The sequence below is a fragment of the Rutidosis leptorrhynchoides genome, chromosome 7, assembly GCF_046630445.1.
Source record: "Rutidosis leptorrhynchoides isolate AG116_Rl617_1_P2 chromosome 7, CSIRO_AGI_Rlap_v1, whole genome shotgun sequence".
Taxonomy (NCBI): domain Eukaryota; kingdom Viridiplantae; phylum Streptophyta; class Magnoliopsida; order Asterales; family Asteraceae; genus Rutidosis; species Rutidosis leptorrhynchoides.
The window spans coordinates 190,250,709-190,275,391 of record NC_092339.1 but is presented as its reverse complement, the minus strand read 5'-3'; the positions used below and the strand labels follow the sequence as shown (position 1 = coordinate 190,275,391).

At 33.3% G+C, this 24,683-nt stretch overlaps 1 protein-coding gene across 1 annotated transcript; it reads left to right on the top strand.

Annotated features, from left to right (window-relative positions):
• The first annotated feature begins 11,547 nt into the window (after positions 1 to 11,547).
• LOC139860408 (AMP deaminase-like) lies at positions 11,548 to 18,294 on the top strand. Its single transcript, XM_071849170.1, has 18 exons — positions 11,548 to 12,046; positions 12,752 to 12,939; positions 13,041 to 13,203; positions 13,293 to 13,471; positions 13,566 to 13,617; positions 13,710 to 13,837; positions 13,922 to 14,101; positions 14,189 to 14,256; positions 15,065 to 15,207; positions 15,312 to 15,487; positions 15,602 to 15,742; positions 16,216 to 16,368; positions 16,463 to 16,516; positions 16,614 to 16,724; positions 16,807 to 16,980; positions 17,057 to 17,137; positions 17,242 to 17,340; positions 17,919 to 18,294. Exons 1-18 carry the CDS (start codon positions 11,626 to 11,628, stop codon positions 17,985 to 17,987), a joined length of 2,580 nt encoding a protein of 859 aa, XP_071705271.1. The 5' UTR covers positions 11,548 to 11,625; the 3' UTR covers positions 17,988 to 18,294.
• The last annotated feature ends 6,389 nt before the right edge of the window (positions 18,295 to 24,683 follow it).

Sequence of the window (24,683 nt, the reverse complement as noted above, 5' to 3'; positions counted from 1 at the left end):
ATTTCCCATATTTGTTAATTACATCAGTATATTTTGATATCTGAGTTTATAAAATATATTTTCAATATTAATTTTTAAAAAAAAATTGATTTATAATAATTATTATTAGTTATAGAAATAGAATTAGTAATAATAATATTAATATATGAATCATATAAATAAAACTATAATAACAAAAATGATAATGATAAAAATAATGATAATGTTTAGTAATCATATTAATAATGATAATGTTGATAAAGATAATAATAATAATAATAATATATGGTTAATAATAAATTACATATAACAGTTCATAGATAATAGTATTAAGGAAAGTAGTAATATTAATGTTAATGTTAGTAAGAAAACCACATTTTATAATTTAATATATTATTAATTTATGTGATATATATATATATATATATATATATATATATATATATATATATATATATATATATATATATATATATATATATATATATGTGTGTGTGTATATATATATTATATAATCACTTTATTATTTTACTATTTATTTACAAATAATTGTTCGTGAATCGTCAGGCATGGTCAAAGGGTAACTAATTATCTAGATATAGATTTTAGACTTTCTAGACTCAACATTAGGGTTTTTGCTTATCGTTTCGGAAACATATAGAGTTTAGGGTTTAAATTTGGTCGGAAATTTCCGGGTCGTTACAGTACCCACCCGTTAAAGAAATTTCGTCCCCGAAATTTGGTAGAGGTTGTCATAGAAACAATAGGAATGTTTTCATGACAAGTGAGGTATTAATGGAGTTTTATCAGTATTGAAAGATATAGATAAAATAATTCGATCATGTGAAGCGCACGAGTGAAGCTATCAGAAAAAAGTGAAATGAGTAAATATGGAATTGTTTTTAATCGATGACGTGATTAGAATTGATTTTCCGGAATTTATGGAATTAAAAAAAAATCTTACGTAATAAGATTTGGTTCTTCGGCGATTTAGAAAACATGATCTCCTTTGATTTAATGCGGTAATCTGTTTCGATTTCTCTGTCATATATTTTCCTATAAATTCACCCCTTCGTTTCCTTATTTTTCTCAACTCACATCTTCTACTCTTTCTCCTTAATTCCTATTTTAAGACATTTGTCAATATGCTTCATCCCATTCTGATTCTTGATATACTCTTAATTTTCACATCTGTCATTCTTCTTTTTCATCTACCACCAGAAGAATCTATTTACTTCTACTATGCTCTTGTGTTTATAGTGTTTCTAATTCTCCCGTGTCTTTATATTGCTATTTGCATCGATATACACGGTTTGTAAATTCTGGGTGGTTGTTGGGTTTTATATCTTCCTTTATACTTCGATGCTCCTGCTTCTGTCTTCTATAATCATTGTTATCCACAGTTAATATCTCCTCCTATTAGCTGTAATTTTTACACCAATTTCTATTGCGGGATTTTGTCCCTTCGTTTCTTCTTCCCGTCCTCGAGTCAAGCGAACAATGGTCCGGAATTCGTAGGTATGAAATTTGGAATGAACATAGATAATATTCTTAGAAAGAAATGGTAATGGAATGGTTTCGAATTTGTCAAATTACCAAAATATTCCGGAAAGATAGAACTATCAAGATGATATGTTCTTGATATGTTTGAAGATTAAATAGAATGTAAGAGCCGTGTAACATGGCACATGATGATGGTACTGTAAATCATCACATTCCATTAGAAACTCAACATAACTTAATGTAATACAATGAAGTTGATCAAGTTTCATTATATTATACTAATTCATGCATCAGTTCCCAACACTGCTTCAAAACATTCATATTTTATACTTGAAGGTTTTAGAACTTAAAAACTAATACAGTTTCTTTTATGTTGTAACGCAGATGTTACGGAGAGATAAATGATCCCAGATAAGAATAGTTGTGAAAATATCTCCAGAAATATGGAGAATATGTATAACGGAAGATATGAAGATATCTTATAATATCTAAGATAAGATGATGATGAAGAATATCATCTGGAAAGGTTTAGAATAAGAAGTAGGGTTCTTACTAATGATTTCAGTAGACACTGAATCATTTGGATTATTTGAAGTCAAACTTATTCTTTGTGATTTGTTCACCGCCTCCTTCATACTTTGCTCAATTCGTTTTCCAGTTCCCAACCTTCTCTTTTTCTGACCTTTACCAACATACTGTATTTTATCGTCAAATTTTTTACTGTTAAAGTCGTTTACAGTTTTTGCTGCTTCGTCAGCATTTCAAGAATTATCTGTAGTTCAAGATGTTTTTCAGAAACTTCACATTCGGAGTATGAAATTCTTAGGGATAGACATTTTAGGTATGACGAAAGAAGTTCTGCGATATTTTCAAAATACCGTTTGTTGATTCCGCCAAATGGATGACGAGCTGCTGGCACATCTGCTGATGACGTCGTGAAATATAAAAGATTCTCCGATAACAACGGCGAAAGGATGATGTATATATATCGAGATTATAATCAGGCTAATCTTTCTGAGAAATCGAAGTGGGGCTGTAACAAAATTGGTTACTTTGAAAAGGAATTGTAAGGTTGTTTTTGCTAATGAATAATAAGGAATTCGACGCGGATACGTTTTAACTATAACTTCGGTTTCGAAAGTTTTTCAAGTGCATAACTGTATGCATAAATCTTTCTTCCGTAGACGAGGTGCGGCTGGTTCAACTTCTTGATCGAGGTGTTTTCAAGAATCATGATTGGTTTGAATATGGATTGTAATTGTCGAGGTACAAATAAGGTTTAAGATGAAATCAAGTGGCAAGCTTGAAGATTTGTTTAATTTCATATGTTATAAACAATATTTTAATTCATTTCAATTGTCCAAAGTTAGCAGTCCAATAATCCGATTGTCCAATGGTCCAATAAATTCATATATATAAATTAAATATATAATATTCGAATTAATTAATACGTATCGTGACCCGTGTACCGATCTCAGTGTCGATCACAACTCAAAGTATATATATATTTTGGAATCAACTCCGACCCTGTATAGCCAACTCCCACCTTCACATATAGAGTGTCTACGGTTGTTCCGAAATATATATATAGATGGGTCGATATGATAAGTCGAAACCTTGCATACGTGTCCCGTTATTTAAAGTGCGTAAAAATAAATAACAGAAATTAAATGACGATAAATAAAATTGCGAGAATGTAAATTGCGATAAATTAAATGTTAATCAGTTAGCTGGGAACAGTTAGCCGGAACAGTTAGCCGGAACAGTTAGCGTGAAATCCTATCACAATTCCAATTAATTAATTCGTTTGTTTCTAACACTTTTTATTTTTGTCCAATGTTTTCTTCGTTATGCCACTTGTTGGATTCTGATAGGTCAAAATCCAAATATGAAATTTGAACAGAAATGGTTATTCTGTGGTGAACGGATACGTATATCGGTAGTTGTAAGTAGGATAGTAAATGATCGTTGAATCAGATTCGAAGAATGTACGGTGTAACTTATTAATGTGAATTCTAAATATTCCTCGGGTACTACCCACCCGTTAAAATATTTTCATCATTAACAGTTTGTACAAAAGAATTTTTAATTACAATCTTTATGGAAATATACTTGCATATATATTTTCATCGGATGTAATCATGGATTTAATGAATCAAAAACTCATCTGATTTACCGTTAATACTAGATTACATAATCTCTAAAACTTTAGAAATTACATATTCACCATGTCGAACGAGGAAAAATGAGATAGAATGATACGTAAAGCGAATATAGCCGATGTAGATCGATGTGTAGAACGAAGTTCATACTCGAAGTACAGATGGTGATATTGAGGTGTGTAATGTTGATATTCGAGGTACAGATTGTGATATTGAGAGTTACGGCGCGGTTATGGTTTAGAGATGATAAGGGTACTGTTGACGTCGATGATGGTGGTACTGATTATGCTGCTGGTGCTGCTGCTGGTGTTCGTAACCTTCGCACCAGGTTCTCCAAAGTCGTCACACGAGCGCGTAGTTCGTTAACTTCTTCTAGTACTACGGAATGATTGACGGTTGAGGCAAGTGAATGAATAAGATTCGAACTATGGGATAGTATGTAATCGTGATGGGATACTCGGAAAAAAGGGAGAGAAAATGGTTTCTCGAACAGGTTCGCCAGTAAGCGCTTCAGGTTGAAAAGGGCAATTTGGTGGATGGAAGAGATCTTCGACGTGAAATGATTTTCGGATATCGGATGATATTATAACTATATAGAATATCTATATGTATTTCGTAGACTACAGAGGAATTTACGGCATATATCAGGCAAGTCCACAGATATGCTAAGATATGAATCTTGTCTATACACTATCGATGCACTAAATGCAGTAAGACGTGTCTAGACTTATGAATGATAAGCAGGAAATTCCCTAGGGATGATAAGCAGATGATTTCCGACTAGAATGATAAGCAAGACTTTTAGGCTGACACGGTCGAAGTCCAGACTCACTACTGTATCCTAACAACTACTAGTCAGACACACTAATGCAAGGCCTGGTTCACTAAGACCAACGCTCTGATACCATTCTGTCAAACCCCGTCCAAGACCTCCTGGACGGAGTCATTAACAGTTAGTCCCATTGCGATGATCGACTCCAAGTAATGTCCTTAACATGAGCAAATGCACAGCGGAAGACTTAATTTGTACCTGAGAATAACATGCTTTAAAAAGTCAACATAAAGTTGGTGAGATATATAGGTTTGATGCTAGCAATGTTATAACTATGGACCACAAGATTTCATATATAAAAATATAATACACTCGCAAGTGTATAAAAATCATTCTGCTTATGTTGAGGCCTCAGTAACCAACCTTAACAATAATATAATAAGTCATCTTCGCAAAGATGGATATGTACACTCGCAAGTGTATAAATAATCCTCGAAGTACTAAACATCCGCCCACTAGTTCTTATGTCTAGTGCAGCCTACTGGATGGGGGTGTTAAACCCGATAGATCTATCTTTAGGATTCGCGCTTACATGCTATTATAACATATAATTAAATTACCTAGCACATCAATCCGCAGAATATCATTTTTAATCACTGGTGTCCATAACGTAAATCATTTATAAAAACAGCGCATGTATTCTCAGCCCAAAATATTTAAAGTTTAAAAAGGGACTATATACTCACCTAATGTATTTTGTAGTAAAAATACATATAGCATCATTGATCAAGTATAGGGTTGGCCTCGGATTCACGAACCTATATCAAGTACTAACATATTATAATATAAATCAATTAAGTTTATATGTTTTGTTATGTATTAATATTAATTATTCTTACAACACATTGTGATACTTATTTGGTGTTTAATTAATGTTATATCAATAGTATTAGTTAAAACATAATTTTGTGAAATATTAGTATACTGTATGTACCAAATATATTTACATATATATATATATATATATATATCTTTTGTTTTGCAACATTAACAATTATAGAAACACATAATTAAGGATAATAATAATAATTATAGAAATAATAATAATAATTTTAACAAAAATGATTGTTTTACTAATAATGATAAAGTAAAAAAAAAATGATAATTTTAGCAAAATATCATTTTAATAATAATAGTAAGTTTAATAATAATTATAATCTTAATAGATGATTAATGCCCATAATAATAATAATAATAATAATAATAATAATAATAATAATAATAATAATAATAATAATAATAATAATAATAATAATAATAATAGAAATAATAAAAATGACTACCTTTGAAATAAGCCTTCTTAAAAAAATTGTTGTCATAGCCCGGATTCGAACCCCCGACCACTCGTTTCTCACCAACACCCAAGACCACTGACCCGTGTGTTGTCTTTCTGTTTTAATAGATACCTTATTTATATTTAACCGGCAATTATTGTTATCATCTTATCTTCTTCCCCACTTGAACCCAATTCGTCCAGAAAACGATTCCAACATCAATCACTCATTTAAACTTATTTAAATTCCTCAAATAACGGTTATTAGCTGAATGAATTAATAGAAAAAAAAAATATATAGCAAGAATAAAAGGGCCTGCTGTCACGACCGAAAAGAAAAAAAAAAAATATAGAATTTTGGTTTTGAGAACATTTTAGGCTAGAGTTTCTACACGAAGTACATTCAAAATCAGTCCCAGAAACTTTATGGACCTTTAATTGATCCTAAAACTTCTACTGTAAATCGAATTTTCTCAAAAAAACAATTCGGTTAACTTTTTATTTTGAATCTTTAACTCCGAAATTTGAGATCAATAGAAGGAATTAAAGGTTCAAACTTTGCAGATAGATTAAACTGAAGATTCCTAACATCTCTGCACTTTTATATTTTCCAAATTGATTTGAATTCGGGCTGTTGAAAATATGGAAGCAAGAACAGGGGACCGTCTGGTTCTTACTTTCTTTTCTGTTTTTAATTCGAAATTTCTGATTATGTATAATATTTTTTTGTAGTTGTTATCTGGAACAAAAGGTTTATGGGTAACACAGATTACGGAAATTCGTTGGTTATATATAATCAATTTGAGTCGACATATATTATTCATCGGGTAAAAAAAAAAATTAAAAGTTGAAAACCACAGTGAACTGATTTTGGATTATACTGAATTCAGATTCGTTCTTGTACAGCTAATATTGACAAAATCAAAAAAAATCCTCCACAGTTTGATAATGATTTAAAATAGAATATAGATGTTATTATATACAATCGTATTTTATTTTTTATTCTTAGATGTAACCATATATGTAATTATATATATAATCATATAACTTTAATCTATATCTATATGTATCTATATATAGTCGATTTCCCATATTTGTTAATTACATCAGTATATTTTGATATCTGAGTTTATAAAATATATTTTCAATATTAATTTTTAAAAAAAAATTGATTTATAATAATTATTATTAGTTATAGAAATAGAATTTGTAATAATAATATTAATATATGAATCATATAAATAAAACTATAATAACAAAAATGATAATGATAAAAATAATGATAATGTTTAGTAATCATATTAATAATGATAATGTTGATAAAGATAATAATAATAATAATAATATATGGTTAATAATAAATTACATATAACAGTTCATAGATAATAGTATTAAGGAAAGTAGTAATATTAATGTTAATGTTAGTAAGAAAACCACATTTTATAATTTAATATATTATTAATTTATGTGATATATATATATATATATATATATATATATATATATATATATATATATATATATATATATATATATATATATATATATATATATATATATATATGTGTATATATATATATTATATAATCACTTTATTATCTTACTATTTATTTACAAATAATTGTTCGTGAATCGTCAGGCATGGTCAAAGGGTAACTAATTATCTAGATATAGATTTTAGACTTTCTAGACTCAACATTAGGGTTTTTGCTTATCGTGTCGGAAACATATAGAGTTTAGGGTTTAAATTTGGTCGGAAATTTCCGGGTCGTTACAATCTTCGCCTAAACAACCCACCCGACACATTAGTGTGCTCAAGAACACCCAAGAACAGCCACCAAGTCGTGACCTACAGCCATTAATCAACTTGGAGCTTTAATCCGTGCAAAAACATGTTTTAGTCATAACGGGTGATCCGTGGCTCGGATTTCGATGACCCGAACATGAAAGTTCATCCATTCATCAATCCTAACACACTAGTACACCCTAAAGACTCCAAAAGTAGTCACAAAGTCGGACCATACCTGAATCAATTCATTTTCACATTTTAATTTCAATTAAAAACCATTTTAATCATATCTAGAGCTCCGGGAATCGAAATAACATGAATCCGGAGTCTAAAATTAATATCTCGATGAGAGGAACTCATCTAAAAACTTTGATTTCACTTTTATATCATTTATGTTCACAAAAATGATCAAACAAGATGCTGTCCCAAAACAATCAAACCGAAAACATGAATTAACGAGCATTTCTACGCATACTATCAACAATACAATAACATATAATCATCATACAATCAATATAACATACAAAATCAGTAAAATATAAGAAAAATTAAAAATCTAGGGTTAAGGTTTATACCCTAATCGAGAATCAAGAGATATGGTTGTGTAGAGAATGATGAGAGAATCGCGTTTATGTAATTGATTTGATGATCCAAGCTTGTTTGATGAAGATGATGATGATGTTTAGTGTGGCTAGGGCGACGGCCAAAGGAAAAGAAAAAAGGGAGGAAGAAAAAAAATGAGAGAAAAATTATTAGGTTTAGGTTTAGGTTTCTAGTATTTTGTGAAATGAAAAATGAAATTAGCAAAAGAGAAAAACAAAGGGGTACTCCCCTCCCCTTGTTCGGCCGAATGGGTGAGTGGGGTGGGACCCAATTAGCCCAATTTGATGTTTAGAATAAAAGCTTGTGGCCTGAACGCTCGAACGAAACCCGAAACGAAAAAACACGACTACGCGATTGAAAAATCGGAGAGATAACAAATACGCTACGAAAAATATATATAAACACTATATATAAATATATGACTTTAAAATATCATATTTAAAATAATTAGGACTTAAAAATCCCAAAAGCTTGACCGTTGGTTTGAAAATCGAAAAGATTCGTCGGATAGAAATCCACGATTCGTATGAACGTACGATTTAAAATATGAATACAAATATCCATTTAACACATATTAATTAATATATTATTACTAATATAATAATATATGTCATAGAAATGATGTGGCACGAATAACAATTAACGGACGTTAAATAATTAACGGTAAAAGATAACGAAAAAAGTAGGGTCGTTACAAGTGCAATCCCAATCGCGATGCTCGGTCTTTTGTTGTGTTTAAACGAAACGGGTCGAAATTGTCACGTCCTTGTACTTATGGGTCGTTGGAGTCCCATGGATCGTAATATACTTTTGTTAATTAAAAATCCGGTTGTTTAATGTTTAAAAAGCGTTGGTTTTGGTTTGGGTTAATGAAACTTGGTTTGGGTGGAAAATGGTTTGTCATATATTAAAATGGACTGCACTTGTTTTCCAGTTGAAGCACTCGCCGCGCGTGGCCTTGCGCGTCACGCAAATGGCCGGATGCCAGTGGTCTGCCCAGTTATCATTTTCTGATTTTGATTCAAGGTATAGTGCGCGCCGCGCACTAAAATGCGCACCGCGCATTTGGTCTGGGATTGAAGCTGTTTTAAAAAAAGTGCGTGTTTTCTCGTAAGAGTTATTGGGTCGTTACATCAAAGAATCTTCAGATACAGTATAACCAAGGGTCTTAATCCTATGAATTAGCTAAGTTCATATAGGTGGACAAGTCCTGATCACATCCTAGGTTGGTCAATCCTTAAGATGCTAGCATACAAATCTATCGGACTCACAAGTTCAGCATAACATTGGTAACCGTACTAATTTAACATAACTACGCTAACCCAAACTTCTATCATGGCAATATACAGATTACTTAAGCTAACATGGTAATATCGGAACGCATTATTAAACATAAATGATAACAATACATGTTTCATTAAAAAGACAAGCGTTTCGGATAAAAACCTGAAAAGGCTGAAGAAATCTGCCCGAGATCGCAGGGACTCGCCGGGATATCCTCCGGAAAATAAAAGCTAAGCTAGCTACTACTAAAAACTAACTAAGAAGCTTGAAAATATAAATTGAAGTACAATTTAAGTGTGTGTAAAAATGAATGGAAGAATCCCTTTAAATAGACTTGGAAATGGCCTGCATACGGCTGGCAAGCCATATGGCAAGCCGTATGGCAGGCCGTATGAGGGGGCCGTATGGGCTGGCAAGCCGGATTGCGTGGCCATTTGCCCAGGCCGTATGGCAGGCCATATTTCACACTGGCAGGCCGTATGGCAACCCGTATGGCCTGCCTTGGTCAGCTTGTTTCCTGGATCGTAACTTGATTTCCTTGGTCGTAACTTGTCTTTCACCGTTTTCGCTCTAGATTCTTCGTTTTAGCTCCGTTTTACTTGATTCCTTTTGCATCACCTTTGTAATTACTCAATCTACAAAATTAACCGAAAAACGACTATTTTGGCGACAAAGTTTGGAACTTTATGGATTTAGGGCTCAATATCGGGGGTAAAAACGTGACTATTTGGCCGATATCAGAAACCAACCATATTGATCGCGATAACGTGTAATCTCCCCATTCTTCACATATGTGGTTTTCAGAAACGGACGATTCGTATTGGTCTCGTAAATAGAATAAATATTTTTTCTTGAGGAAAACGAGACAGTAACAGAGAACTATCGGTACACTCCAGCCTGATCAGTTAGAAATTAAAGGCCCGACCAGGCCGCCGATCCTCTTATTATGGAGACATTGTGTATTGGCTAGCTTGATGCTTAATGCTTATACATGTTAGGACTGTGTCATTCACTTAGCCTTGTGCTAACTCCCTCACTTCCTCCCCTACAGGTAGGTTTGCATGCTAGAGTTTCTGGAGAAGCTTGTTGTTGCTGGATATGTTTGGAGGACTAGCTCTGATGTGTTTTTGTATAATATGTTAATGTTACGAATGGTTGTTTAACGTAACACCAGATGATTTATAATAACCGTGTTGTATTGCAGAACTTAATCATGGCTATGTAATATTCATATCTACAAAGTTCCGCCATGTATTTAAAAAAAAGGATGGTGTTACATATGAATACCTCACCTATTTAGTAGGGGATGTGTGCCTAGTCGCGTGAATACATCTCTTAAGATTTCATTTCGTTAATCGCAAAGTTTTTGTGTGTGGAAGTCATATAAAGACATCAACTGAGTCAGTCATTTAGACACATCATGTTATTATTATTATGTTTTTGTCGATATTTGATGTAAAAATAAAGTTTCTCACTCTTTTGATTTCTGAAAATGGTAAAACTATAAGTTTTTTCAAAAATTGTTTTAGCAAAAACATAAGACTTTTACTCCAGCAAAAATGCTTTTAGTCCTGATTATTACCCAAATCAAAACTGCGATATAAAATGCAGTATATCTCACACTTAGAGAAACATTGTCGTCAATGTTCTTGGTGGTATTTCCTCTTCACAAATTAAGTTATAGGAATAACAGTCAAGAGGAAATCTCTCGCTTAGTCTTTTAATTAGTTTGGTAATTTTTCGAAGTGTTTTGAATCCCATATTTAGTAATAAGCTTATGATATGGCAATGTATGATTATCTCATTTAAGTGCGAGAAAAAAGGAACTGATAACTTCCCTACGGAATATACTGTTTTACGGCTTATGCTATAAATACTCCATTCCAATCCATCATCATTATCTTGTGATTCGCCTCTTGAGTGTAAGTAAATAAGCGGAACATGCATTTTTCCGTTGTTGCTTATTGCACTGGCGAGATGCAAAAGATAGGCCGAAACGGTATCACTCCTTCCTATATTTTATGGGCTCGAGATGTAGGATGACCAACACATAAACCCATATATCACTCACACTCGCAAACCGTACCCACTATAAATACTAGTACCAAACTTCTTCAATCCCTTTTTTTCTTTCTTACAAAACCCTCAATTAAAACCCTTGTCTTCTGTTTAATCAATCGATCAATAATCAATATAAAAAATGGATCCATCATCATCTCCAATTTCATCATTTCATTTTGCTTTAGCTACTTTATTCGGAGCATCAGTAATGGCAGTTTCATGTTTCTACATCCACAGCCGCTGTGTTGATCAGGTTATCGATCGTCTCATCTCACTCCGTCGACGGCCCAATCGTAATGAAGATGATTATTATGGTTATCAAGATGGACAAGAAACTGAAACTGATAATATAAATAATAATAATATTGATTATGTTGTTGATGATGATGATGATGATGGTCTTGAGGATATGAATAATAATAACAGTTATCGTATGTCATGCTCGTTACCTAATAATCTAGGGCTTGCTAATGATAGAGTTGGTATTCCAGTGTCGTTTGGTTCTTTCGATAAATTAGCTAACTTACCTCCTCTTAAAATGAACAGCACTCATACACAAGGTATGTTATCTTGAGTTATACTTACATTTACATTAATATAGAATATTTATTATTTATTATTTATATTTTTAGAAAATAGATATTGATATAAATATGTTTTATTATACCTTTTTGTTGAATTTAGCTATTCCATTACTAAGTTGAAGTGTATTACATAAGAAGATAAATTTAACTTGAAGCACTTAAACCTAACTTTTATTTGTGCATCTACAGTTTTTCAACTTATATGTATGTTTGTTATATTACACTTTCAACTTATATGTATGAATATGTATATGTATATTTCTCAAAACTTATTATGTACTTGTGCATAATATGTATGTATTTTATTAATTTTTTTTTTTTTTTTATTTCAGTATTTTGTATGCTCTGTATTAGTAATTAGTAATAATAGGGGATTCGATAGCATAAGCTAAATATTGGCTACATGATTATGATTATTGAGTAATAAAGAAAATATAATCTGATGTGTAAGACCAAAGAGCCAATGGCTTAGCAGTATCGAGGTCACCCTTACAACCTTGAGATTGAGGGTTCGAGTCTTGCTTAGGACATTTCGTGGTGTATATATTCGTGTTAGTATTAGGTTGGTGTTTGAGCTTGCCTTTCCAAAAATATAAAAAATAATCTGAGGTGTAAGGAACTAATTGCAGAGATGTGTGTGGTTATAAGAATTAAAGTAACTTTTCATATTTTGTTGTGCAGGTGAGAATCATCATGAACATCAAGCTAGTTTTAAGACAAGGGTTGGTTCGTTTGGTAGAATTCATACACCGAGATCACCAGGTAGTTATGCGTATGATGGTGCTGATAATTCTGATGATGATGGAACTGAGACTGCTGTTGGGGAGGACACTCAGTATTTTGAAGAGGGCGTCATATCGTCTACTCATGTATTTTTTAAATGGATATGGTGTTTGATTATATGATATGTCATGGTGATGTCATTAAGAAGCTATTAGTAACATTTAACCACGGTTTTCTGTTATTTCAGGATATCTACTCGAACATTCAGAATATGTCTCTGGTTCTGTCACAGGCTGAGCATGCAAACAATTCAACTGTAGATCACAATGGTGAAAAGGGTGAAATTTATTCAGAGAATATTCCTGTTAATGATCCTAAAATGATTTTCCCACAAGCAGCTATGATGAACGGTCGTTTAAATTACCAGTTTAATTTAATCTTACTGCCTTTTGACTTTATGGTTTATTTAATATCAAGAACTTTTTTGTTTTGAATCCAGAGTCGTTGAATCGTGAAGAGGAAGAAGTAAGGAAAATGATACGTGAATGCTTAGACTTGCGAGAAAAATATGTGTTCAGGGAAACACATGTTCCGTGGGCACAAGATAATGCAGGAGAGTCTTGTTTATCTGATATTAAAAGTGACCCGTTTCGATTCGTACCAGTTGAGTCAACTAAAGTAAGCGACCCTTTTTCTTTTCTAGTTTCCCTGTTAATTTATCATTTCTGCTTTGACTTTTTTAATTTACCTTTTATATCTAATTTGCAAGCAGCACCACTTCAGGATGGAAGATGGAGTTGTACATGTTTATGCAAGTGAAAATGGTATGCCCAACACACAAACATGATCATTTAGCTTGATCCCAGATTGCGTTATTTTATTTATAATTGGTAAATTTAATGCTTGCAATTCTCAGATGATATTGATCTTTTCCCTGTTCAAAGTGCAACAACTTTTTTCACCGACATGCATCATGTTCTCAAAGTGATATCCGTTGGAAACGTTCGCTCTGCGTGTTATCATCGACTAAGATTTCTTGAAGAGGTGACGTGTTCTGATTTTATTTTTTTTTATTAATTTATTTATTATTAATAATTGTGTTGTGTCCTTATTCTGACTATCGTGCAGAAATTTCGTCTGCATCTTTTAGTGAATGCGGATAGTGAATTTCTAGCTCAAAAAGGTGCACCCCATCGTGACTTTTACAATATTAGAAAAGTGGACACCCATGTACATCATTCTGCTTGCATGAACCAAAAACACCTTCTGCGTTTTATCAAGTCAAAACTAAGAAAAGAACCTGATGAGGTATTGTTTTCATCATCATTAGTCATGTGTTAGGAGTTTTTTTTTTTTATTATTGAATAAATAAGATGACATTAATGAAACTTGCAGGTTGTCATATTCCGTGATGGACAATACCTTACACTGAAAGAAGTTTTCGAAAGTTTGGACTTAACAGGGTTAGTTATTACTAATATAATTTGTAAAAAATGGTTCCATTGGGCCTATTTTTAAACCCATTGGGTCCTTCATATAATATAAATAAAAAATAAACATCTGATCTCAACCCATTAGAAAACATAACAAATAAGCATGCGTCCGACAGATCTTCAAATGGGACGAGCGGGTCCTACAGACCTAACAAATAAGTAAGCGGAACGCAAAGCTGAAACGCGAAATTGGAATCTGAAAATGGGTTTCGACCTAAAACGACCCATAATTTTAAGATCAAAAATGGGTCCCCAATCAGACCCAACCTGCCCCAGGTCTCCATCCAACCCGTCGACCCATTTGAAAGTTGCCCCATTTCGACCAAAACCCATTTGATCCTTGACCCAACTCGACCCTTTTGCCTGATAAGACCACTCCCTATAGTTCATTACCCGCTCATTACCCACTCATTACCCGTCATTACCCGTAACTAACCATAGGCACGAGCTAGTTACCCGCTTTAGTTACCCGCATCCACCATCAATTTAACGGAAGTTTTAAGTTTAGTTATAGGAATTGTGGGTCCAGTGGCTTTTTATTGTTGGAGTTGATGCTTTATTGCTTGTACGTTGTATATTAAGAGGAGTATTGTTTTAGCCATTATAGGGAGTGTTTAATTATGAGTTAGTTTTAAGATATTGGTGTTGATGTGGCGCTGATGTGGAAGATTAAGAGGATGAATAGTTTAGTTACGATAGGGAGTGGCCTAAGTATTTAGCTATATTTGTTCTTTGTTACATCATCAAGTGCCTTTATATGACTAAAAGTTGACTTCAGATATGATTTAAATGTTGACTTATTGGATGTTCATGCGGATAAGAGCACGTTTCACCGATTTGACAAATTCAATCTCAAGTACAACCCTTGTGGACAGAGTCGACTCAGAGAAATATTTCTAAAGCAAGACAATTTGATTCAAGGTCTGTCTGTTGCAAGAAAGTATATGTATTTAGTTTCCATGTTCTTAACGAGATTTTGGGTTCAATCATAAACATTTAAAGATTGTAATTTCTTGTGATATTAGGTCGTTTCCTTGGAGAATTAACAAAGCAAGTTTTATCCGATTTAGATGCAACTAAATACCAGGTGGCAGAATACAGGGTGTCTATATATGGAAGGAAGCAAAGTGAATGGGATCAGTTGGCTAGTTGGTTCATCAACAATTCAATTTATAGTGAGAATGCTGTTTGGTTGATTCAAGTATGTGTTAGGCGCACCTATATTACTGATTATCTAATTTATGTAATGAAACTGAATTTTTAATATGTACTTATTACTTTTGTTACTAAAAGATTGTGCTGGGTAAATTCTCAGCTTCCACGACTATATAACATTTACAAGAGCATGGGGACCGTGACATCCTTCCAGAATATTTTGGACAATGTGTTTATTCCACTTTTTGAAGTCTCAGTTGACCCGAAATCTCATCCTCAACTGCACATTTTTCTAATGCAGGTAAATTATTCTATTTATATTATTCACAAGCTATATAATGTTAGGTTTTATGCAACTAAATGTTCAATGTTGCAAAAATCGCCACACGGGGAGTACTCGATCGGGACTTTTCAGGGAGTAATCATATTGGACTTTTTATATACGTTCAAGTAATACATTTAAAAATTATGTTTTAGAAATATACAAGAAATCGATAAACATAAACGTTAATATAGTTGTCTAGAAACATAAACATAATCTTCATTTGCTCAAAAGCTCTAAATATCTAATATAATTTAATATTAAAATGTTGAACAATATTGACTTTGGCCGATTTTGACCCACTAAATTCGACGTTGACCAACTAGATTCGATTTGACCCATTGATCTACGTTGACCAATTAATTACTCGGATCGGCCAGTTCCTAAAAAGGAGTAATCGGCATTAATCGGGGAATTTTACAACACTACTAATGTTCTTTAATTAATGGAAGGTTGTTGGGCTTGACCTTGTGGATGATGAAAGCAAACCAGAAAGGCGTCCCACTAAGCATATGCCAACACCAGCTGAATGGACAAATGACTTCAATCCTGCATACTCTTATTATGCCTATTACTGCTATGCAAACCTCTATACCCTTAATAAGGTTCCTATTTTGTTCCTTCTCTTTAATACTTTTTCTTTTAAAGATTCTTTTATTATTTGTTTTTCGGTAATTGAGATCCCGTTCATTTTGTCAGCTTCGTGAATCTAAAGGTCTGCCAACGATTAAATTGCGCCCTCATTGTGGAGAGGTTATTAACTTTTCTTATATTTCTTAATTTTTGCTCTCCAGTGCTAAACCCTTGTCTGCCTTTATATAATGCTACAATAAAATTCCAATATTTGCAGGCAGGTGATATTGACCATTTAGCAGCGGGCTTCCTTTTATGCCATAATATTTCACACGGGATTAATTTACGAAAGTCTCCTGTATTACAGTATCTGTACTATCTTGCTCAGGTTAGGCATCAACTAACAATGCACAACTGTTTTTTATATATATAATATAATAAAAATAATAATTAATGTTGAATTATTTCAGATCGGATTGGCAATGTCTCCCCTGAGTAATAATTCACTTTTCTTGGACTACCATCGCAACCCATTTCCCATATTTTTCCAGCGTGGCTTGAATGTTTCATTATCGACTGATGATCCATTGCAAATTCATCTAACAAAAGAACCTTTGGTGGAAGAATATGGTGTTGCAGCCAAGGTTAGTTTAGTTCGTCTGTTATTATTGTATATTGTTTTGTATTCATTTCGTAGTCTAAATTAATCGTGACTTTCAGGTTTGGAAGCTAAGTTCATGTGACCTATGTGAAATAGCAAGGAACTCTGTTTACCAGTCTGGATTCTCACATGCAGCCAAGGTATGTACTTTTTGATCATCATACAGAATGAAAATATAATTTCTTAATTTAAATCAAATGCTATGTGTAAAGTGTATGTGTATTTGACATAAGGACATATGCAGGCACATTGGCATGGAAGCAAGTATTATAAGAGAGGACCTGAAGGAAATGATATACAAAGGACAAATGTACCCCGATTGAGGATTGCTTTCCGTCACCAGGTATATTTACTTCACTTTTCACTAATTTTTATAATTTATGTAACTGCTAGTTATGCTTACAGCAACACGTACACTAGGTGTTGGTGGTCGTGAACTGATATTATCATCATATTGATATCGTATGTTAAAAGAGTGAGCTTTATATACCTATCAAAATATTATCTTTTACTACCTAATTTCAGTTTATATATTGATATGTTTAAAAACTTACTAAAAATCCAATAATTAAGTGTAAAAAGTTTGAAGGTTTAAACTAATGTTTACCAATCACTTGTTTATCTGTTTTTAAATTTTCAACCATTTGTATTATACATTACGATTAATAAGAATACAAATATCAATAATTTTTCAAGATAATATCATTAAGAGCCTGAACAAGTTATAAATCAGAGTAGTAGATAAATATATAATACATGTATGCAGGAGAGGAGGAAATGCAATAGAATTAACATTCATTAAAATTCCAATTGTTTTGATGAATAACAAATCCATCAAAAGCACACTACATAAACCAAACGCACCCTTAGAGTTGATAGCCGATGTTTTACTTATATTTTTTTTTTTCCTGGATTATGCAGACATGGACGGAGGAAATGCAATATGTGTATGCAGGAGGAGCAAGACTACCTCAAGAAGTTGAATTTTAGTTCCAGCTGGGACCTACCTAATATTATCCTCATTCCTCAATTTTGAAAACATATGAGGCGCAACCAACTACCCCCTCTTCCCACTATCGCTACCGCATAGACATGTAAACAGAAACAGTAGAAAAGAACCACCGTCATTGGCGGCTCGGTAAACTAATAACAGATGGCATCTGCTCCCTATTTTGTCCGCTTTGTAGTTGCGGGTTGGTGGGAGTTAAGAATTGCATTTAGGAATGCTTAACCGAGTCAAATGCTCCTTAATAAAAGGATTAATTAATGAATGATATTTATGAATCTATTGGTGTCACTTTTATTTGCTGCATCATTGTCTATGCTTATGTTTTCATGCTGAGAAGTCATATTGAACTATTGAGTTTTGACAGATTTTCTTCAAACAAACTAATTTTGAACTTGAATCTGCTGTAGGATAGTCAATCAGCTGCTGTTCCAAAAAAAAACCAAAAAAAAAAAAAAAAGGGATAGTCAATCAGCTGTACACAACTACACGTCTCTAAAGGAACACGCATAAATTGAAACAAATTAAATTTGTCAATAACTAATTAGGAATTTAGGATCTAGTCACTAATCTCTGATGTTACATGATATTTTTTACAAAATGTATATGTTAATATTTGCTCGAGTATAAATGAGAGTTCTAGAGCATGGCTCAAATTGTAATCTGAATGTCTTTTTTTTTTTTTTTGGCCTCTGATGCATTCTATATTACTTAAAGGTTTCCAAAATTTATACTCCGTATGATCATATCAGTCACGCTGCAGATGGTGTGAGTCCTTCAATGTCTTATCATCGGTATTTGGCTGCACCTGCAAAATTATAGACGCATATCTTAATCCCAATTATACGGATAATTATACCATACATAATCGTACCATACAGAATCAGGACATGATCTAAAAAGAAACCAAGATTTTATTAACTTGCAACATGAAGTGTTCATCGAGATTAATGAACTTATTAACTGTTAGGATAATGAAATAGTTAATGTTTAATTCAAGGTTAAACTGACTGTACTGTCGGTCGACAGACAAAGCCTATCGCAGGATAGAAGCACTCTGTCGGTCGCCATAGTTAAGTCGGTGTAATCTTGTCCGAGTTGACTAACTACCGATAGACAGTCTATCGAGCAATAGTCACCTGATAGTACATAAATAAGGGTTACGAGTTTCATTGAAAAGTTATACACCATTTACAACCCAATGAGCGTTCCAGAATTCTTTTTAATGATCAGTTCGTAAAATATGGTTGACCGCTCATCTGTGGATGGTATGCTGTAGAGATCTTGTGAATGACCCCGTACTGCTACTGCTGTATAACCTCATGAATTGGGTGTTGCAGAAGTGTGTGTCTGTGTCGCTTATGATGGCCCTTGGAGTTTCAAAGCTGCAAAATAATTGTCTAAGAAACTTGGTAACTACCTTCACGTCATTGTTCGGAAATGCATGTGCGTCGACCCATTTAGAAACGTAATCAACTGCTACGAGAATATACTCCTTGCCGTCGGATTTTGGAAAAGGTCTCATGAAATCTAATCCTCAAATATCAAATATTTCTCAAGCCTGGATGTTGGTGCAGGGCATCTCGTTGTGCATCAAGATATTTCCCCGTCTCTAACAAGCGTCGCATGTTTGCACAGTTCTTGTGCGTTCTTTAAGATTGTGGGCCAATAAATGTACGCATCGTATACTTTCTTTTATCTCACATTAGGTCCGTGATGTCCACTGGTTGGTCCGTTATGACGTTGATGAAGGATGTTTTCTGCTTCTCTTCAGTCCACACATCGTCTTATTGTTTGGTCCGGACATATTTTAAACAAAACTTGATCTTCCCAAAAGTGATGTTTAACATCTCTGGAAAATTTCAGTTTTCTCGAGATTGTTAAGCCTTTTAGGGTAACTGTAACATCCTCGAACTGGGCTTAGAAGTTAGTTTACTATTTTTCCCTCATTTATTTATGTTAATTAAATAAGGTAAATTTTTCAAGTTTATAGTTATAATAATTATTTCGGTCAGTTAGTTTCGTTGTTGACAAGGGTCATAGAACATATTTCGTGTCCTCTTTTGACTCCGTTTAGTTCATAGGTGTGTAGAAGTTCAGATTCTGTTAAATACTCATGTGTTGTGAGGAGTGAGATTTAACCCATAAATGGAAATAACTATCAAAGGATATAAATATTACCTGCCTCTTCCCCATATTTCACGAACACACACACACACACACACACACACACACACCCACTTTCTCTCTCTTAAGAACATCTACTTTCCCTTTAGCAAGAATCAAACCTAGCCTCTAAGTTAAGAAGAATTAATTTGAATAACAAGTATTTTCAGAATCCTTGTATCAAGAGCAATCCATCAAGGTAAGATTTAATCCATTTCAAACTTGTTTTTGGATCATGAAATTAGGGTTTTTAGTTCTATGTGGGTTTTGGTTGATTTTGGCTCAAATCTTGGTGTTTATTAACATCAATGGATGCTAGAAATAGGTTGTATATATGTTCAGTAGTTTACTTATGTTTGCATTTGGATTAAAACACCTAAAATTGGGTTTTTAGGTGAAAATTCACCAAATCAGTGAAGCTGATGGTGCTGCTCGAAAACAGGGGATGTTCGAAAATAGCGAGTGCTCGAAAACATTTCGCTCAAAAATCCTGTGCTCGAAAACCTGTTGCTCGAAAATCTACTACTCAAAAACCCTATGCTCGAAAACCTTGGGTGTTCGGAAACCTTGGGTGTTCGAAAACCTTGGGTGCTCGAAAACCTTTGGTGTTCGAAAACCTTGGGTGTCCGGAAACCTTGTGTATCCAAAAACATTACCCTAAAACCTTGATGCTCAAAAACATTGTATCCAAAATGTTTTCATATGTAGTGTGTTAATCTACATTATGATATGTTCAGGAGGACATGACAAGGAGATGAAACCGTACGATCAGAGTTCGATTAACTTGCTGAGACATATACGGTGAGTGAGTTTAACTATAGACAGTAGTATATAGTACCTAGTTAATCTGTATATGCCATGCTAGTTAGGAGCATTATACTAAGATACTTGATTCATATTAATTGTCTGTTGCATGCTGATGTTGTGTGATAGTCTGTGATAAACCCTAGTGTGTCCTTACCATTCGGTAACCTGAGGTAGGAGAGATCAACCGTGTGGGGTTGGTTCCTCGATGGCAGTCGATTTAGTATAACTAAGAATGATGCATCTCCTGCGTGTGGATGATTTATACTACTCAGTATGTAGGAGGAACTTTAGGTAGACCCCAGTTCGATCAACTGGTGGTTGCAGGTACGTCCAGACCGTCGAAGTCTCTATTGACTGCACTAGTGGTGTTGCGTGCTTACTTGTATGACATATGCGTGTAGCTATTTATTGTGTACTTTTTCCTATAGTTAGCTCATTCACTTAGCTTTATGCTAACTCCCCTTTCGCATTTTCCCCTTGTAGATACTTAGCTTTTAATATTTTGGAAATCACGGGTTGATGGATGTATGCTGGATCGTGCCTCACTCTGATGTGACTTTTGTGACTTTATTATGTACTTTGTAAACATGATTTAAGTGGCACATGTACTCTGTAATAAATTAATATTTGGATTGCTTGTGTTTAATAACTAATATGTTATATATATATATATATATATATATATATATATATATATATATATATATATATATATATATATATATATATATATATATTTAAAATGGAAGGTGCCACAGTAACTCCTACTAAGAAATTTGCATAGTCGGTAAGCCAGGATTCGCCCTTGAATTGTGATCCCTTTCTTCCTAAGCTTTCTTCATTAAGATGCTCAATTACTGGTTTTTCTAAACGACCCAGAGGGTTAGCCGCGAGGTTTTCTGCTCCTTTCTTATCCTTTATATCCGTGTCAAACTCTTGTAGAAGCAAAATCCTTTAAAGTAGTCTTAGTTTGGCATCTTGTTTATTGAAGATATATATTAGTGCTAAGTGATCTGTATAACTGTAATCTTGGCTGTAAAATTGCTTGCATCACACATGATCTCAAATGGGAGGTTCCAATCTGGTCCAAACATTATCGCTGCATGTGTGAGTTGATTTTTTATATTCTCAAAGGCCTTGTGGAAGTCTTTTGTAAAGACAAACGGTACGACCTTTCCTAATAAGTGGGTCATACGGCGAGAGATCTTGGAGAAATCCTTGATGAAACACTGTAAAATTTTGCATGACCTAGAAAGCTCCGTATTGCTTTGATGGTTGTTGTTGAAGGTAATTTCTAAATTACATCAATATTCGCTTTGTCTACTTCAATTCCTGATTTTGATATTCGGTATCTTAAGACTATTCCTTCTTTTACCATAAAATAACATTTTCCCAATTTAAGATTAGATTAGCCTCTTTACACCTGGAAAGCATTTTTTTAAGGTTCGAAAACATGCTTCGAATGAACTTCAGAAAATAGAAAAATCGTTCATGAAAATCTCCATACTCTTTTCAATCATATCGATAATTATTGCTACCATGCACCGCTGAAAGGTTGCTGGTGTGTTGTGATGATACGCATAATGATCCGTCTTAGAAAGGCACCAATTAGTAGCATCCCGGCCAGAATACACCCGGCATAAATCACCATGGACAAAGGACATCTTCCCGGCCTTATCTTAGCAACCTGATCAGAAGGTCACTTATGAACGTATCGGACAAGGGTTAGCCGGGATGCTACAAGAATTTTCAGCCCGGACAAGAATGCAAGCTACCAGCATCATTTAGTCGGCTGCAAAGTCTAAATAACCAAGAACCATGTCATCACATAAAAAGGCCCGTTGAACCATAAGACGCCGGGCACCCGACAACCTTTATTAGGTTACTCATAAACTGGTTACAATCTTGCCCGGTCATAACACTACCGTGAAGAAATACTTGGAATATACATCAGGCAAAACCTTCTTGACCTATCAAGGCTTCATCCGCCATGACTTAGACGGATCCACCACACTCCCGGAAATACCACGTCTCCCCGGTGAAGATATTCTGGCCCAGTACAAGGATACTGTAGTGACCCGAACTTTTCCATGTTTATATATATTAATTGAGATTGATATTTACATGATTAAATGTTTCCAACATGTTAAGCAATCAAACTTGTTAAGACTTGATTAATTGAAATATGTTTCATATAGACAATTGACCACCCAAGTTGACCGGTGATTCACGAACGTTAAAACTTGTAAAAACTATATGATGACATATATATGGATATATATATATATATAGTTAACATGATACTATGATAAGTAAACATATCATTAAGTATATTAACAATGAACTACATATGTAAAAACAAGACTACTAACTTAATGATTTTTAAACGAGACATATATGTAACGATTATCGTTGTAAAGACATTTAATGTATATATATCATATTAAGAGATATTCATACATGATAATATCATGATAATATAATAATTTAAAATCTCATTTGATATTATAAACATTGGGTTAACAACATTTAACAAGATCGTTATCCTAAAGGTTTCAAAACAACACTTACATGTAACGACTAACGATGACTTAACGACTCAGTTAAAATGTATATACATGTAGTGTTTTAATATGTATTTATACACTTTTGAAAGACTTCAATACACTTATCAAAATACTTCTACTTAACAAAAATGCTTACAATTACATCCTCGTTCAGTTTCATCAACAATTCTACTCGTATGCACCCGTATTCATACTCGTACAATACACAGCTTTTAGATGTATGTACTATTGGTATATACACTCCAATGATCAGCTCTTATAAGCCCATGTGAGTCACCTAACACATGTGGCAACCATCATTTGGCAACTAGCATGAAATATCTCATAAAATTACAAAAATATGAGTAATCATTCATGACTTATTTACATGAAAACAAAATTACATATCCTTTATATCTAATCCATACACCAACGACCAAAAACACCTACAAACACTTTCATTCTTCAATTTTCTTCATCTAATTGATCTCTCTCAAGTTCTATCTTCAAGTTCTAAGTGTTCTTCATAAATTCTACAAGTTCTAGTTACATAAAATCAAGAATACTTTCAAGTTTGCTAGCTCACTTCCAATCTTGTAAGGTGATCATCCAACCTCAAGAAATCTTTGTTTATTACAGTAGGTTATCATTCTAATACAAGGTAATAATCATATTCAAACTTTGGTTCAATTTCTATAACTATAATAATCTTATTTCAAGTGATGATCTTACTTGAACTTGTTTTCGTGTCATGATTCTGCTTCAAGAACTTCGAGCCATCCAAGGATCCGTTGAAGCTAGATCCATTTTTCTCTTTTCCAGTAGATTTATCCAAGGAACTTAAGTTAGTAATGATGTTCATAACATCATTCGATTCATACATATAAAGCTATCTTATTCGAAGGTTTAAACTTGTAATCACTAGAACATAGTTTAGTTAATTCTAAACTTGTTCGCAAATAAAAGTTAATCCTTCTAACTTGACTTTTAAAATCAACTAAACACATGTTCTATATCTATATGATATGCTAACTTAATGATTTAAAACCTGGAAACACGAAAAACACCGTAAAACCGGATTTACGCCGTCGTAGTAACACCGCGGGCTGTTTTGGGTTAGTTAATTAAAAACTATGATAAACTGTTGTTATTCTGAGAAAA

Excerpts from the sequence above, each read along its gene's own strand:
- LOC139860408 (XM_071849170.1), top strand. The coding sequence starts at position 11,626 with ATGGATCCATCATCATCTCCAATTTCATCATTTCATTTTGCTTTAGCT. Across the intron at positions 14,257-15,064 it reads GAAAGTTTGGACTTAACAGG|ATATGATTTAAATGTTGACT; the intron begins GTTAGTTATTAC and ends AGTTGACTTCAG. Across the intron at positions 16,369-16,462 it reads ACCTCTATACCCTTAATAAG|CTTCGTGAATCTAAAGGTCT; the intron begins GTTCCTATTTTG and ends TCATTTTGTCAG.